The 12,016-nt window shown below is 33.9% G+C and overlaps 1 protein-coding gene across 1 annotated transcript in view; it reads left to right on the forward strand.

Annotated features, from left to right (window-relative positions):
* Positions 1–12,016, forward strand: part of LOC149806602 (uncharacterized) — a 186,706-nt gene that overhangs the window by 75,601 nt on the left and 99,089 nt on the right. The window contains exons 18-20 of the mRNA XM_089955423.1: positions 2,790–3,005; positions 6,624–6,887; positions 11,102–11,674. Coding sequence (XP_089811549.1) covers positions 2,790–3,005; positions 6,624–6,887; positions 11,102–11,674 — 1,053 coding nt within the window. The remainder of the gene's footprint in view (positions 1–2,789; positions 3,006–6,623; positions 6,888–11,101; positions 11,675–12,016) is intronic.

Consider the following 12,016-nt stretch of genomic DNA (forward strand, 5'->3'; position numbering starts at 1 on the left):
TTACACTGTATTTAAAGTCTTTTGAGAGCAGTTTGAAGGCTTGGTTGCCTTGAGCATTGAAAAAAGTATTGTCATCAGCATATGTTTCAGCTAATGAAACTGCATCTCCTATTTTTAGGAGTAGGTCATTTATAAACAAAGCAAATAACAAGGACCCAAGACAGAACCTTGTGACACTCCATAATTTATCATTTTAATTTCTCTTTGATTGTTTAATGATTTTGCTTACTTTATTTCTGCAGATTTTGTATTCATCTTCATTATCTACAGATTTCAGTGGTTTCTTCTCATTGTATCTAAAATTTCTTTGGTGACCCAGCCAGGTTGATGATCATACTTAACTTTGTGTCTTCAAAGGTGCATTTTTATTAACAACTTCCAAAAACAGATCAGACCAAGTGCTTAAAATATCTTCAGTTTTATCAAAAAGTTTGATAGTATCCTAGGGTATTTGCTCCAAATCCATTAAGAAATTTTCATTAATGACAGTTTTAAAAGACCAGCCTGTGATAGATTTATGAACATTCTTTTCTCCCACATTATTTTTATGCTTACTTTTGAGAAAAGTTGCAAAATGATTGCTTAAACCAAGTTTTGAAACAGAAATTTTTGAAACATTTTCTTTAGTATTTGTGTAGATATAGTCTATAAGTAGTTTTGAATTGGATCTTACCAGAGTGGGTTTATTGACAAATGGTTTAATCCTAAAGGTTATACAAAATACAACCAATGTTTTTTATTTGTCCCTATTTATATCACCTAATATGTAAAATTATTTCTCTTCATTTATAACTTTCTCTATTTGAAATTTAAAATCTTCATTCCAGTCAACATTTGAGGATGGATGCCTATGCATGAAACCCATTAGATAGGGTTTGGCTTTTTCTGGGGGTAATCTCAATCCATATTGATTCAACCTTTTTGGATTCAGCCAGCTTGTTTGAAAATTATATTTACACTTCATATCCTGCAGAGGTTACCCTGTAAGCACTTGCTCACTGACAGGTTTAGTTTTAATGGCATTTAAAGGCATACTCATGCAGCTTGCTTAGTTTGGAAACTGTTCCTTGGAAGGCGCTGCAGAGGTTACTTCATGCAATAGAGCACAAGTGAAAGGCTTCTATTAAACCATGTTTTGGCATTAAGTTAGGCATCATATGTAGACACATGCACACACACAAACACAGATTCAAACATAAGTTAGACAACTAAAATTATTTAAATGCAGAAACTGTTCATATTAGAATAAACTGAAGACTGTTTCATCTGAAGTACATGAGAATGAAAAAATGGGCTGGGTGGTAGTGGGAGGGGATAGGGGCACAACAAACCAACTTTTGTTAATGTAGGCATCAATTAGCTATGATCCCCTCTATTTGCTTTAGCAGTAATATGTAGAATGGTGTCTGTGTGATTTGGATTTTTAACATGGCTTTAACAATTTTTCAGTCATATTGCTACGATGTCTGCAGTGTGGCAATTTATAGTGATATCATGGACTGGGACATCATATCGCAGACATGTAGTATGATGTCCCACCCAGTCACATTATCCTGACACCAGGTTGACTAGTCCTAACGTTATCCTCTTAATGCTGAGCACCAAGCAAGGAAGCTGTTAGTACCATTTTTATAAGTCTTTAGTTTGACTTGTCTGGGGATTGAACCCACAACCTCCTGCATCCAAGGTGGACACTGTAACCACTAGGCCACCAGAGTGGTCTTTGAATGGTACAAGCTTTTAAAAAATTTCACCATGCTTGAAATAAACCTACATTAACCCAAGCAACATTTCTTATACACAAGATACATACAAAGTAAATTAAAAAACATTAAAAGGGTAATAAAATTTGGATTAGAATATTTTCATAATTTCTTCAAGTAATCCTATGAGTTGTTTTATTTTGAAAATGAATCACCATAGTAAGTAAATGTACAACTGTCTGAATAAATAAAATTTTATAGAGACACCTTTTTATTTAAGAATGGAATGTTTGTCTGGATGTACTGTAGAAAGCATAATTGTGGGTTTCATGATAACTTTTAACAAATCACACCAAACAATCAGCTGAATGTGTGAAACCACACAGTATTTTCAAGCCCTACCCTACCATCATGTCTTCATTAAATCCTTCCCGTGTTCAGAAAAATTCCACCCTTTTTCAAATGATCTGTGACCATCACCACCATTTTTCGGGTCTCCAATAGATTCTGGATAGTCTGAAAACCATGCTCACTATTTAAACATATTTGGAAGCTCTTTAAAAAAATATATGTTGCCTGGGTACTCTGGTTACTCAGAGTTCATATGAAAATTATATAAAGTTCTAAATTTCATCAGTGGCTGACTATTCCACCTTAAAAGTGTCTTCCTGTGGGACCCATGTATGTTGTAGTGTAACAGCCCTTAGACCACTTTATGGTATATTGTTAACTGACCAGATTAACTTAAAACCATCTTTAATACAAGTGAATTTCATTTGTTTCTGTGTGTAATTAATTACTGTCAACAAATAAATGGTACACAAACATTTTGTTCATTTTATTTATGTTGTAAAATCTGCCTTTACTAGTCATCATTTTATTAGTATATTTTATGAGTATATCTCTACCTTTTAATTAACTATTATTAAGCTGAGCATTGTATTTCTTAGTTAAGTCTCATTCTGTTAGTTTTATTTTGAGGTTTTCAGAGGGAAAATACAATCTGAAAACTATATCATTTCAAACTGTTTAAACTCTTCATGTATTATTCTCTTAGCTCAAATCAATTTGTGTCACCCTTACCAGGCAGTCATCTCAGCAACAATTGTTCCTGAGGTTGAGCGTGATTTTCAACTGCTGCAAGATGAGCGTGATTATTACCACAACCAGGTGGAAGAACTAGAGGAAAAGCTGCGTGAGGCAAGTTCTGTCTACAGCTCTAACAATGAGACATCTATCTGCGACTTCACACATGCCAGCAAGTTGAGTGAAACCATGGCTGAGCTTTCGGATGCACATAGTGTAAGTGAGCATGCAGTTTCTTCATCAGGTTATAAACATTCTATTTCATTACAGTGTTTGTTGAAATATGTTGCTGTTTGGGGCTTAGTGCCATTTTTCAGTGCATGATAGGCTGGCTATACATGGTGGCCAGTATAGCTGGTGGATGAAGAACCTAGGAAAATCATAGTAAGAACCACCAACCCATGGGAGGCTATGGGCAAGCTTTCTAACATATCCTTATTGGCCAAGCCCAAGACTCAAACCCTGACAGGCAGAGATGAGATGTGAGTGATTGATAATGGTGAGCACTTTATTTCACGTGACCACCCAGGACCCCTTTGTTGAAATATCACAGCATACTATGTAAAATGACACATATATTTGGAGGCTTTAGGAAATTACTCAAGAACACTTACTTAAATATTGTACTCAGTTTGAAACAAAGAAGTGACAGTCCATTGAAAATGTTGTAGGTTTATGAAACATATATAAAATATTTGGCTTATGCTAAAAAAGAATTCAGTGTAAACTTGGAATAGTGGTTAAATCAGATAACTTAATTTCTAAAATAGAAATGATAGAATATTAGCAGATGTGGTGTCATGTGTTTGAAATTGAAATGATGGAAAAGTAGTAGATCGTGTTATGTCATGTGTGTAATAATGTCATAAAAGGAATTCATAGTGGCAGTGTGCTAATGAAAATGCTATTGTGCAGCCATTTTATATTTTTCAACACTGTGAGGTGGATGAGGATCTATTGTATGGACTTTAACCCAGAAAGTATCTGTTGATATGGATAAAGATACTGAAGCATTAATGTACCCTTATGAAATGTAAACAAAATGATGAGTGAACCAAAAATAACCCTGAAAACAAGTGCTAAGAGAATGCAGAATGAACAAAGAACAAATGATAAATTATACTGGCCAAACACTGCTTAACAAAATCAATAAACAGAAAGATGATGAGAAATGATAAACTAAAAATGATGAATGATAAACCATAGATGATGAATGAAGCAATGTTGGATATAATCTTTGTTTATTGCTTTGATATTGGTTGTATTTTAAATACCTTTTTAAATTTTACTCCAGTATAAAATTCCTGATTGCCACCAAATACTTTCTAATATCAGCCATTGTTACTTATGACACCACCATTTATATGCTAAAGTAAAACTTTATTTAACATTATTGAAAGGAAATGTGAAATATTAAATAGTTTTTTGTCATAAAAGTATTAAAATCTGTGAAAGGAAAATAATTATACTATGATTTAAATGTAATCTTGTACTCTGCTGGGTATTCATTTGCTATTAGACAAGAAATTAGAATTCTTTCCTAATTTGTGTGTAATGTTGCAATTATTTTGAAGCATTTGCAAAAGTAATTCTAAACCATTCTTCAGTGAACATGAAAATTCGCAGTTCTCTTGACAAGACAAATTGTAAACAATGAAATGATAAATATTACATGATAATATTAAAACACAGATGCATACTCGCCAACCATTAGTCTTTTGGCAGAATCATTATGCTGTTCTTCACAGAAATATGTCTTATGCTTGCCTGTCTATGGGTTAATACTTTTTTTGGTACATCAAAACAACCCCTAGATAAAGCAAACAAATGTTGTGTTTATGATTTTTGAATGATGTGACCTAGCAACTGATTGGCTGAGCTTATCTGAGTTTGATCAAACTTGTGAAATGGTCTTATTTTATACAGCTGATGGATGAGTTGGATTGGAGTAAGACCAGTGCATATTAATGAATTTTTCTTGTATTTGATTGGCTCAGCTTGGTTGCTACTTTGGAGACTGAATTCTAGTTAAATTTCCATCCTCTTTAAGCTTATATTATTGTTATAGACCGATTCTATAATAAGTTTGATCTGTGCTTATTAACGAGATACCTTGCATATGATTGGCTGTCAGAGCTTGTTACCTCTCAAGAGCTAGAGAAATTATTTTTCATCCAATTTCTATAAATCTTGGTAAATTGGTGAATCATCAGTATCTTGGGTGACTTTCATAAATATAAGCAAGAAAAAGAGCATTTTAAATATTTCTTTGTTTTTCATTTTACATCAGGATTCATTAAAATAGATAAAATCAAAATGATATAAAGTTAGATAAAATCAAAATGATATAAAGTTTGGGAGTAAGTTTACACTGAACATGCTGCTGTAATACTAAATAAAGCTGCTTAGTGAAATTATCAATTGTTTTGTTATGTAAGACAGGTGAGCAAATTTAGACCTATTTGTGCTGCGTGTTTAATTTAGACCTCAGTTACTTGACATTAACTGACCCGGCATCAGAATGTTTAGCTGTTATCTTAACAATGGCCAATAACCACTCAAATCAAAGAGTTGTAAACTGTTATGTAACATGAGCCATTCAGACATAAGATTATTGAACTGTTATTTGACATTAGCCAATCAGACTTAAGAATACAGATACATCAACAAACAGAAATGTTTACAGTGTGCACAATTGCTGGATTACCCCCATTATATGGACACTATAAGCAAGAATACAAGTTTTAAAAGGTAGAAGTCATGCAGAAAAAAAAATTCTGCATGTTTGATATAATGGTGCATGATAATTAAAATAAAAATGAAGTGAATTCAAATAGATTTATATTTCGCATTCAGATGTACCAGTTTCCTTTCCATAAGCCAGTACCATTCAGCATGTTGTATATTTAGAACTGGAATTCCCCCATAATAAATCAGTGGTCATGCATATGTAACTGTACCTGAAGGTGTGACCACTCTGGTGGCCTAGTAGTTTGAGCATCTGCCTCAGATGCGGGAGGTTAAAACAAAGGCAACGAGGAATATCTGTTTGACATAAGAAAAGGAGAATCTTAAAAGTAATATATTCTGTGATGTTATTAAGTTTTCAGTGATGAAGGGAATACAATATTGTTGGCACTTCTATACAATGATCAGTTATGTATTTGTTTTACATTATAAATATAATGTTCTTTCATCAAGAGAACATCAAAATATAAGTGTCCATTTTCATTTAAAATTTTAAATAACTGACTCCACAGCATATATGGAAAAACTATTTTAATTCTCTTTGGTGGAAATATTTTTCCTTCCTTTATTTAATAATCGGTCTCATTTTCTATGTTAAGCAATTATTTACCCGAGCCACTGTATTATTAGATTTGCTACATAAATTAATTAAGCTCGGAGAACCACTGTTATGCAATACTGGAACCATTGAATTTTTCTCAATTGATGAGTAAAATATAAAAAAATTCCTTTGCAACAAGTTGTATACTTTTAGTTTGGTTCAGATGTTATGTATATCCATCTTGACAAACACCCTCTTTATTTAGAAAAACACTCAAACAAATCTCTTTGGCAGATCTGACTATGTCACTCATGAACATTTTCCTCCAGGGGTGGACTGGATAAGGGATTTTCAAGTTCACTCCCTACGATGTAAATTAATGGATAAAACCCCTGTCATGGGCCAGATCCAGTCTGCGGGCCGAGTTTTTCCTACCCTAGAACTACACTGTCCATCCTTAAATATAAATGAACTTAAGTGTACATTCTAATGTCTTAGGCCTTGCTGCTTTTTTTCTTTACATATCCTTTCATGTGTCTTTTTAGAGGCAAGCAGAGTTGGAGGAGATGCTGAAAGAGTCCCAGACAGAGATGGAAGACCTTAAAATCTCTTTGCAAACCATGAAGGTGAGCATTGAGAGATTGGCCAATGAGAATGAACAGTTGCAAGATGCCAACAAGAGACTTAAGACAGAACTGAAAGACATTGCTGAGAGACATGTCTTTGAAAATGAACAAATCGAAGAAGCAAACAAAAGACTCAAGACTGAAAAGGTCTCTCTACAAAACAGGGTGGACAGCCTTGAAGAGGTGAGAAATAAACATTGGAATATGTTTACAGTGTGCACAATTGCTGGATTATCCCCATTATATGGGCACTTTCGGCAAGAATACAAGTTTTAAAACTATTAAAGTTTTTTTTATTTAAACAATGTACTAGGCTCAGAAGGCAAGCCAAAATGCTGTCTTGATGCTCTTAAGGTGAAACTACAGCTTTATGTAATTAGTGTTGAGAGGAAGAAATCATGTCTGTTCTTGGTCTAAATTTGTCTTTCCATCCAAGTATGTCTTCTTAACTGGATACGTCTAACATTAGGACATTGCTAACAGCCGGATTTTAGCATTGCAATAGTAGCTTCTGACAGAGGTAACACTGGGTGGAGCCAGTTCATAATTACTGGTATCGACAGATGGGTAGGATCTTCAAACTAGTTTTAAATTAGTATGGGTCACTTTCAGTTGTAAGTTCTGGAATAGTGTGTACTAGAATAGAGAGTAGTTCTGGAGCAGACTGTTTTGTCAAGTTTCTGTGCTTGGACATACAATACAATGTCTTCAGTAGTGCCTCTTCAAAGATACAAGACTGAAAATTCCTACAGTGTTCTGCTTTCTTCTTTATGTACGTTATCCAATCATGATACATTAGGAAAACATCCACTGCTTCACAAATCCAGCCATTCCAAGCAAAAACAAGATGTTTGCTACATTTTTGGATTGCTTTAGCAATGAAAGTGCTTAAAAGTTGTCTGCATACTGACAAGAATTTTGGAGGAGAGCGATGTCCTTATGGATAGAAGGTTTAGTGGCATATCCTGTCTTTTGTCCGGCACCACTTTTGGTGTCAGGTCAACATGCTTTTTCAAGAGACCTTATAATTACCTTCTATTTTTCATCTTTCTCAAGTTTCAAGGTCACTGGCCAACTATATTGTACAAACATGTGATATTATAGTCATATAAAAAAAACACATTTGTTATGTATGCACACCATAAAAATGTTTAATTAGACTTTAAAATCCACTTTTGTAAATGAAAAAATTATTCGGCAATCTCCGTAAACAATCAGTAGCTTCTGCGGGCCAAAAACGGATATGACATCCATTTTTCCCTTTATATTAAACTTAGCCATTCATTTGTTTTTCCCCACGTAAATGTATTTGTGATATATCTTATGATCATGCTTTTGTACAGTAAATATGGTGCACTGTGTTGCATATGTATGTAATGAAAAGAGTGATAATGGGACAAAAGGGTTCTTTCTTTTTCCAAAAGACCCTATTTACCACACAAAAAGTAGATTGAAACTGTGGGATCGAATAGGGTGAGGGATGGGAAAGTCCTAAATCCTCCTAAATCCCGTAGAAAGCTCTATGATGCATATGAGAAGAGGGATAGCAAGAGCGTAAGTAAAATATATCAAATAAAGGATTGAAGTACAGTAATGTTACTGCAGATGTAAAATGTTTAATATAATCATAATTCTTTTTGAACGACCAGAGTGTCGGATATAACGTGTCATGGCATGGCTCCCAAAATAGTATATATTCATTCACGTCACACATGTTCAAAGTACATGAAATAGTGTATTAAAAATATATTACCAATTTGGGAAAGAGATCGCGTATGAATTTGAATATAATACGATTGTGACATGGTTCCTGAAATTTGAAATACAGATACCAGACCTGCCAACACTTATGACTTTGCCGTAAGTTTTATGAAAATTACCCTTTAATATGGACTTAAGGCATGCAAGCAAAAACTACTGAAAATGGTAGTTGCATAAAAATCTGGATAATTGGTTCATCCGTGTTTGATATGGATCCGGGTTTCATATTAAGATTAGTGAAATCAGTAAGGGAACCAGACTAATTTTACAGCAGCACCCTAGACACTTTAAACTGCACCTATTTGTGCATGCAAAGCATCTGCATGATCAAACTGTTTAAGACAAAAGCAGAAAAAAAGTTCTAAATAGTGTTAAAATTAACACAGAAGAATAAAAAAGGAGTATTCAGATTCTTGTGAATAAAAGCTGGAAAGGAACCAGTTTTGTTTATTTGACTTCATGTGCCAATATGAGTATGTCTTGTGGCAAAGATATGATTGCTGTCGTCATGTGAAATGGAAAAAGAATTTCCAAGAATTACATCAAGGTGAGAGATAGCAACAAGCCATTGAGTTGCATAGGGTTGGGAACTAAAGTTTGTGCAACCGTACTAGTGGTAAATAAAGTCTACACGTACTTTACAAACTGTTCAGTTGAACATAATGTTTATCATTGCTGCATCGAACAATTTAATTACTTTTTCCAGCTTTACGATAGTAGTTATTAATATTTTGTAACACCTTACTGAAAACTGGTAAATCTAATGGAAACAAATCAACTGCCTTACTGAGACGGACTCGTCAGGATTGGCAGGTCTGAGGTATGTGCATTTTTCTCATACCTGTAAAAATAATTTTTTGTAAAGTACGAGAAATAGTGTGTAAAACATTTATTATCATTTTGGGAAAGAGTTCGCATATGAATTCAAATATACTACAATCATGGCATGGCTTCTAAAATTAAACAATTTCACCAGGTTGATGAAGTGTTATGCCAAAGTAAACATTATTGGAAATTTTACTTATTACTGATCCACGAGCTATTTGTCAGTAGTCTACACTTTTACAGTAAGGATGAATATTCCTTTTTCCTCCACCAGATTGTTGGATCATTAGCAAATTCTCTTCACAATGGCAGCAGGTTATATATTACTGATATTAAAATGTAGTTTTTGATAGTTGAAGGTGAGCTGAAACTAATTTTAATGTTGTAATACTGCTATTGCCAGATTCTCTCCTTACCACCCCAGACTGATATTCCACTAGTTTTAAGGCTATGTACTGAAAAAGAATGAGGATTGGTGTGCATGGGCCAAGGTCATGGGCTAGATATTTGATCTTTCAAGCAATCAACCAATGGTGTGATGAATTATAATCATATGGCTGAATGTATTTTCCATCTGGAAAAGAGTAAGCTATGCAATAGCAATGTTTAAGTATGACACCATTAAAATTAATTTTACCCCCATCCCCCCCAGGCCCTGGATGGCCAGGTAGTCTAAAGTGCTTGTCTTTACTGATCACTGCTATCTCATCTTTATGTGTGTTCAAGTCTCCAGTTTGGTCACTGTGTGTTTCTGAGAAAGCTTGCCATAATTTTTGATTGGTTTGGTTGTTTTTACCAGGTTTTTTCCAGGTTCTTAATCTGCCAGTTATACTGACTGCCATTTATAGGATATTGTGAAAAATGGTGTTAAACCCACAACTACATCCCCCCTCCAAATAAACTCAAACAAGTTTTTACTTTACATATATTTCTATAACAAACATTTCATGTTTGGAATAAAACATGATCACACATGACCTTGTTGATTTTACTACTACTTACACATTTTGGTCATGCACCTAGTTGTGGCCCACTGGATCACATGATGTGTTTTTTGTTTTCAATCTTTCTGTCGATTTAGCTAGCCATCATATGCATTTTCCTCTCTCTCAAAGAAATCCAAAACAATTAAATGTGTCTATTTCAAACTTACATACATATGGTTTATTGTTAAGACGTGCCATTTGCTTTTTAAAACAAAAATGTGTGCAACATGTTCTTTTGTTTGTACCCATCCACATGTCACCAGAAGCTAAATTACCAATAGCACATGAACTTTACCCATATTAGTCAGGTACATGCACATGATGCCTTTACTCCCAAGTAAACTTTTGTAAATGTGAACTTTCTATACATGAAATCTTGGCAGTTAAGGGTATATAGATGATTCCATCATCATGTTATCAAAAATATGGGTCCATGCCAGTATTACAGTTAAATTAGAATTTTGTGTGTTTGAGTTTTGTGCTTGCAATGTGTTTGGTATATGGACCTTTGGAAAGGAGTTTTATAATAAAGAACATTTCATGTCTCTTCATCAGAATGAGTGAGTTTTATTTATAGTTCTAAATTTAAGTTCATTGTTTATGAATGCTAGCGAACCATTTTTCTAGGGACTGTCAGTGAATCTCTGGTTTCAGGACAAAAAGACATGTATACCCCTTTTTCACATATCAGTGGTAAGAGTGAAACAGTTAAGAAACATATAAGAACTCAGTAAAATTTGAAATTGATTTTAAAAATATTTGAAAAAATTGTTGACTAAATTTCTGTAAATTTTGGCATGTGTCTTTATTTTCTGTTGAATCCAGAGAGTCCAGTTATACTCTGAAACAATTCATGACATCCAAGAAGAACAGAAAATATCAGAGAAAGTAACTGAAGAGCTCAAAGCTGAGGTTTCCAGATTGCAAGAGAACCGGTCTATTGAAGATGTAGAGCAGAAGTATGAGACTAGATTATCTGAGTTGAAAGAGACATATCAGAGATTAATGTTGGAAAAAGAAGAGGAACGGAAATCATTAAAGAAACAAATTACAGATCTCAAAGCTGAGAATTCTAGACTGGAAGACAACAGGTCTGTTGAAGATGTAGAACAGAAGTATGAGATTAGAATATCTGAACTGGAAATCACACATCAGAAATTCATGTCTGAGAAAGAGGAGGAACATAAAACAATAATGAGACTAAATACAGATCTCAGAGCCGAGATTTCTAGACTGCAGGAGGACAGGAATGTTGAGAACACAAAGCAGAAGTATGAGATCAGGATATCTGAACTGGAAGAGACACATCAACAGTTAATTGCAGTGAATGAAGAACTAAAGAGAAGCCACCTGCAGGAATCTGAAGATCTGCATATCAAGATTAATACTCTTGAGGAGGTAACACTATATATTAGCAAGACTATAGAACTTAAGCAACTAAATAAAACAAGAAAACCTGCATAACTACTAAAATATGTAAGCATAACTATAGAACTTAATGACTAAATCTACAAGCAAAACTACAGAACTAAAAGCAATGCTATAAGCAAAACTAGGTAATTTATGCAAATATAATCTACAAGCAGAAGTACAGAAATAAAAGCAAAGCTACAAGCAAATTTACAGAATATAAGCAACTGTAAGATAGAAGCAAAATTACAGTTCTTTAAACAAACACTACACATTCAACAAACCTAAAATAACTAAGGACTGTTCCAGTAAAACTAACGTGGTACCAAG

This window comes from Sinohyriopsis cumingii, chromosome 1 (genome assembly GCF_028554795.1).
Source record: "Sinohyriopsis cumingii isolate HCF-2022 chromosome 1, ASM2855479v2, whole genome shotgun sequence".
Classification (NCBI taxonomy): Eukaryota; Metazoa; Mollusca; class Bivalvia; order Unionida; family Unionidae; genus Sinohyriopsis; species Sinohyriopsis cumingii.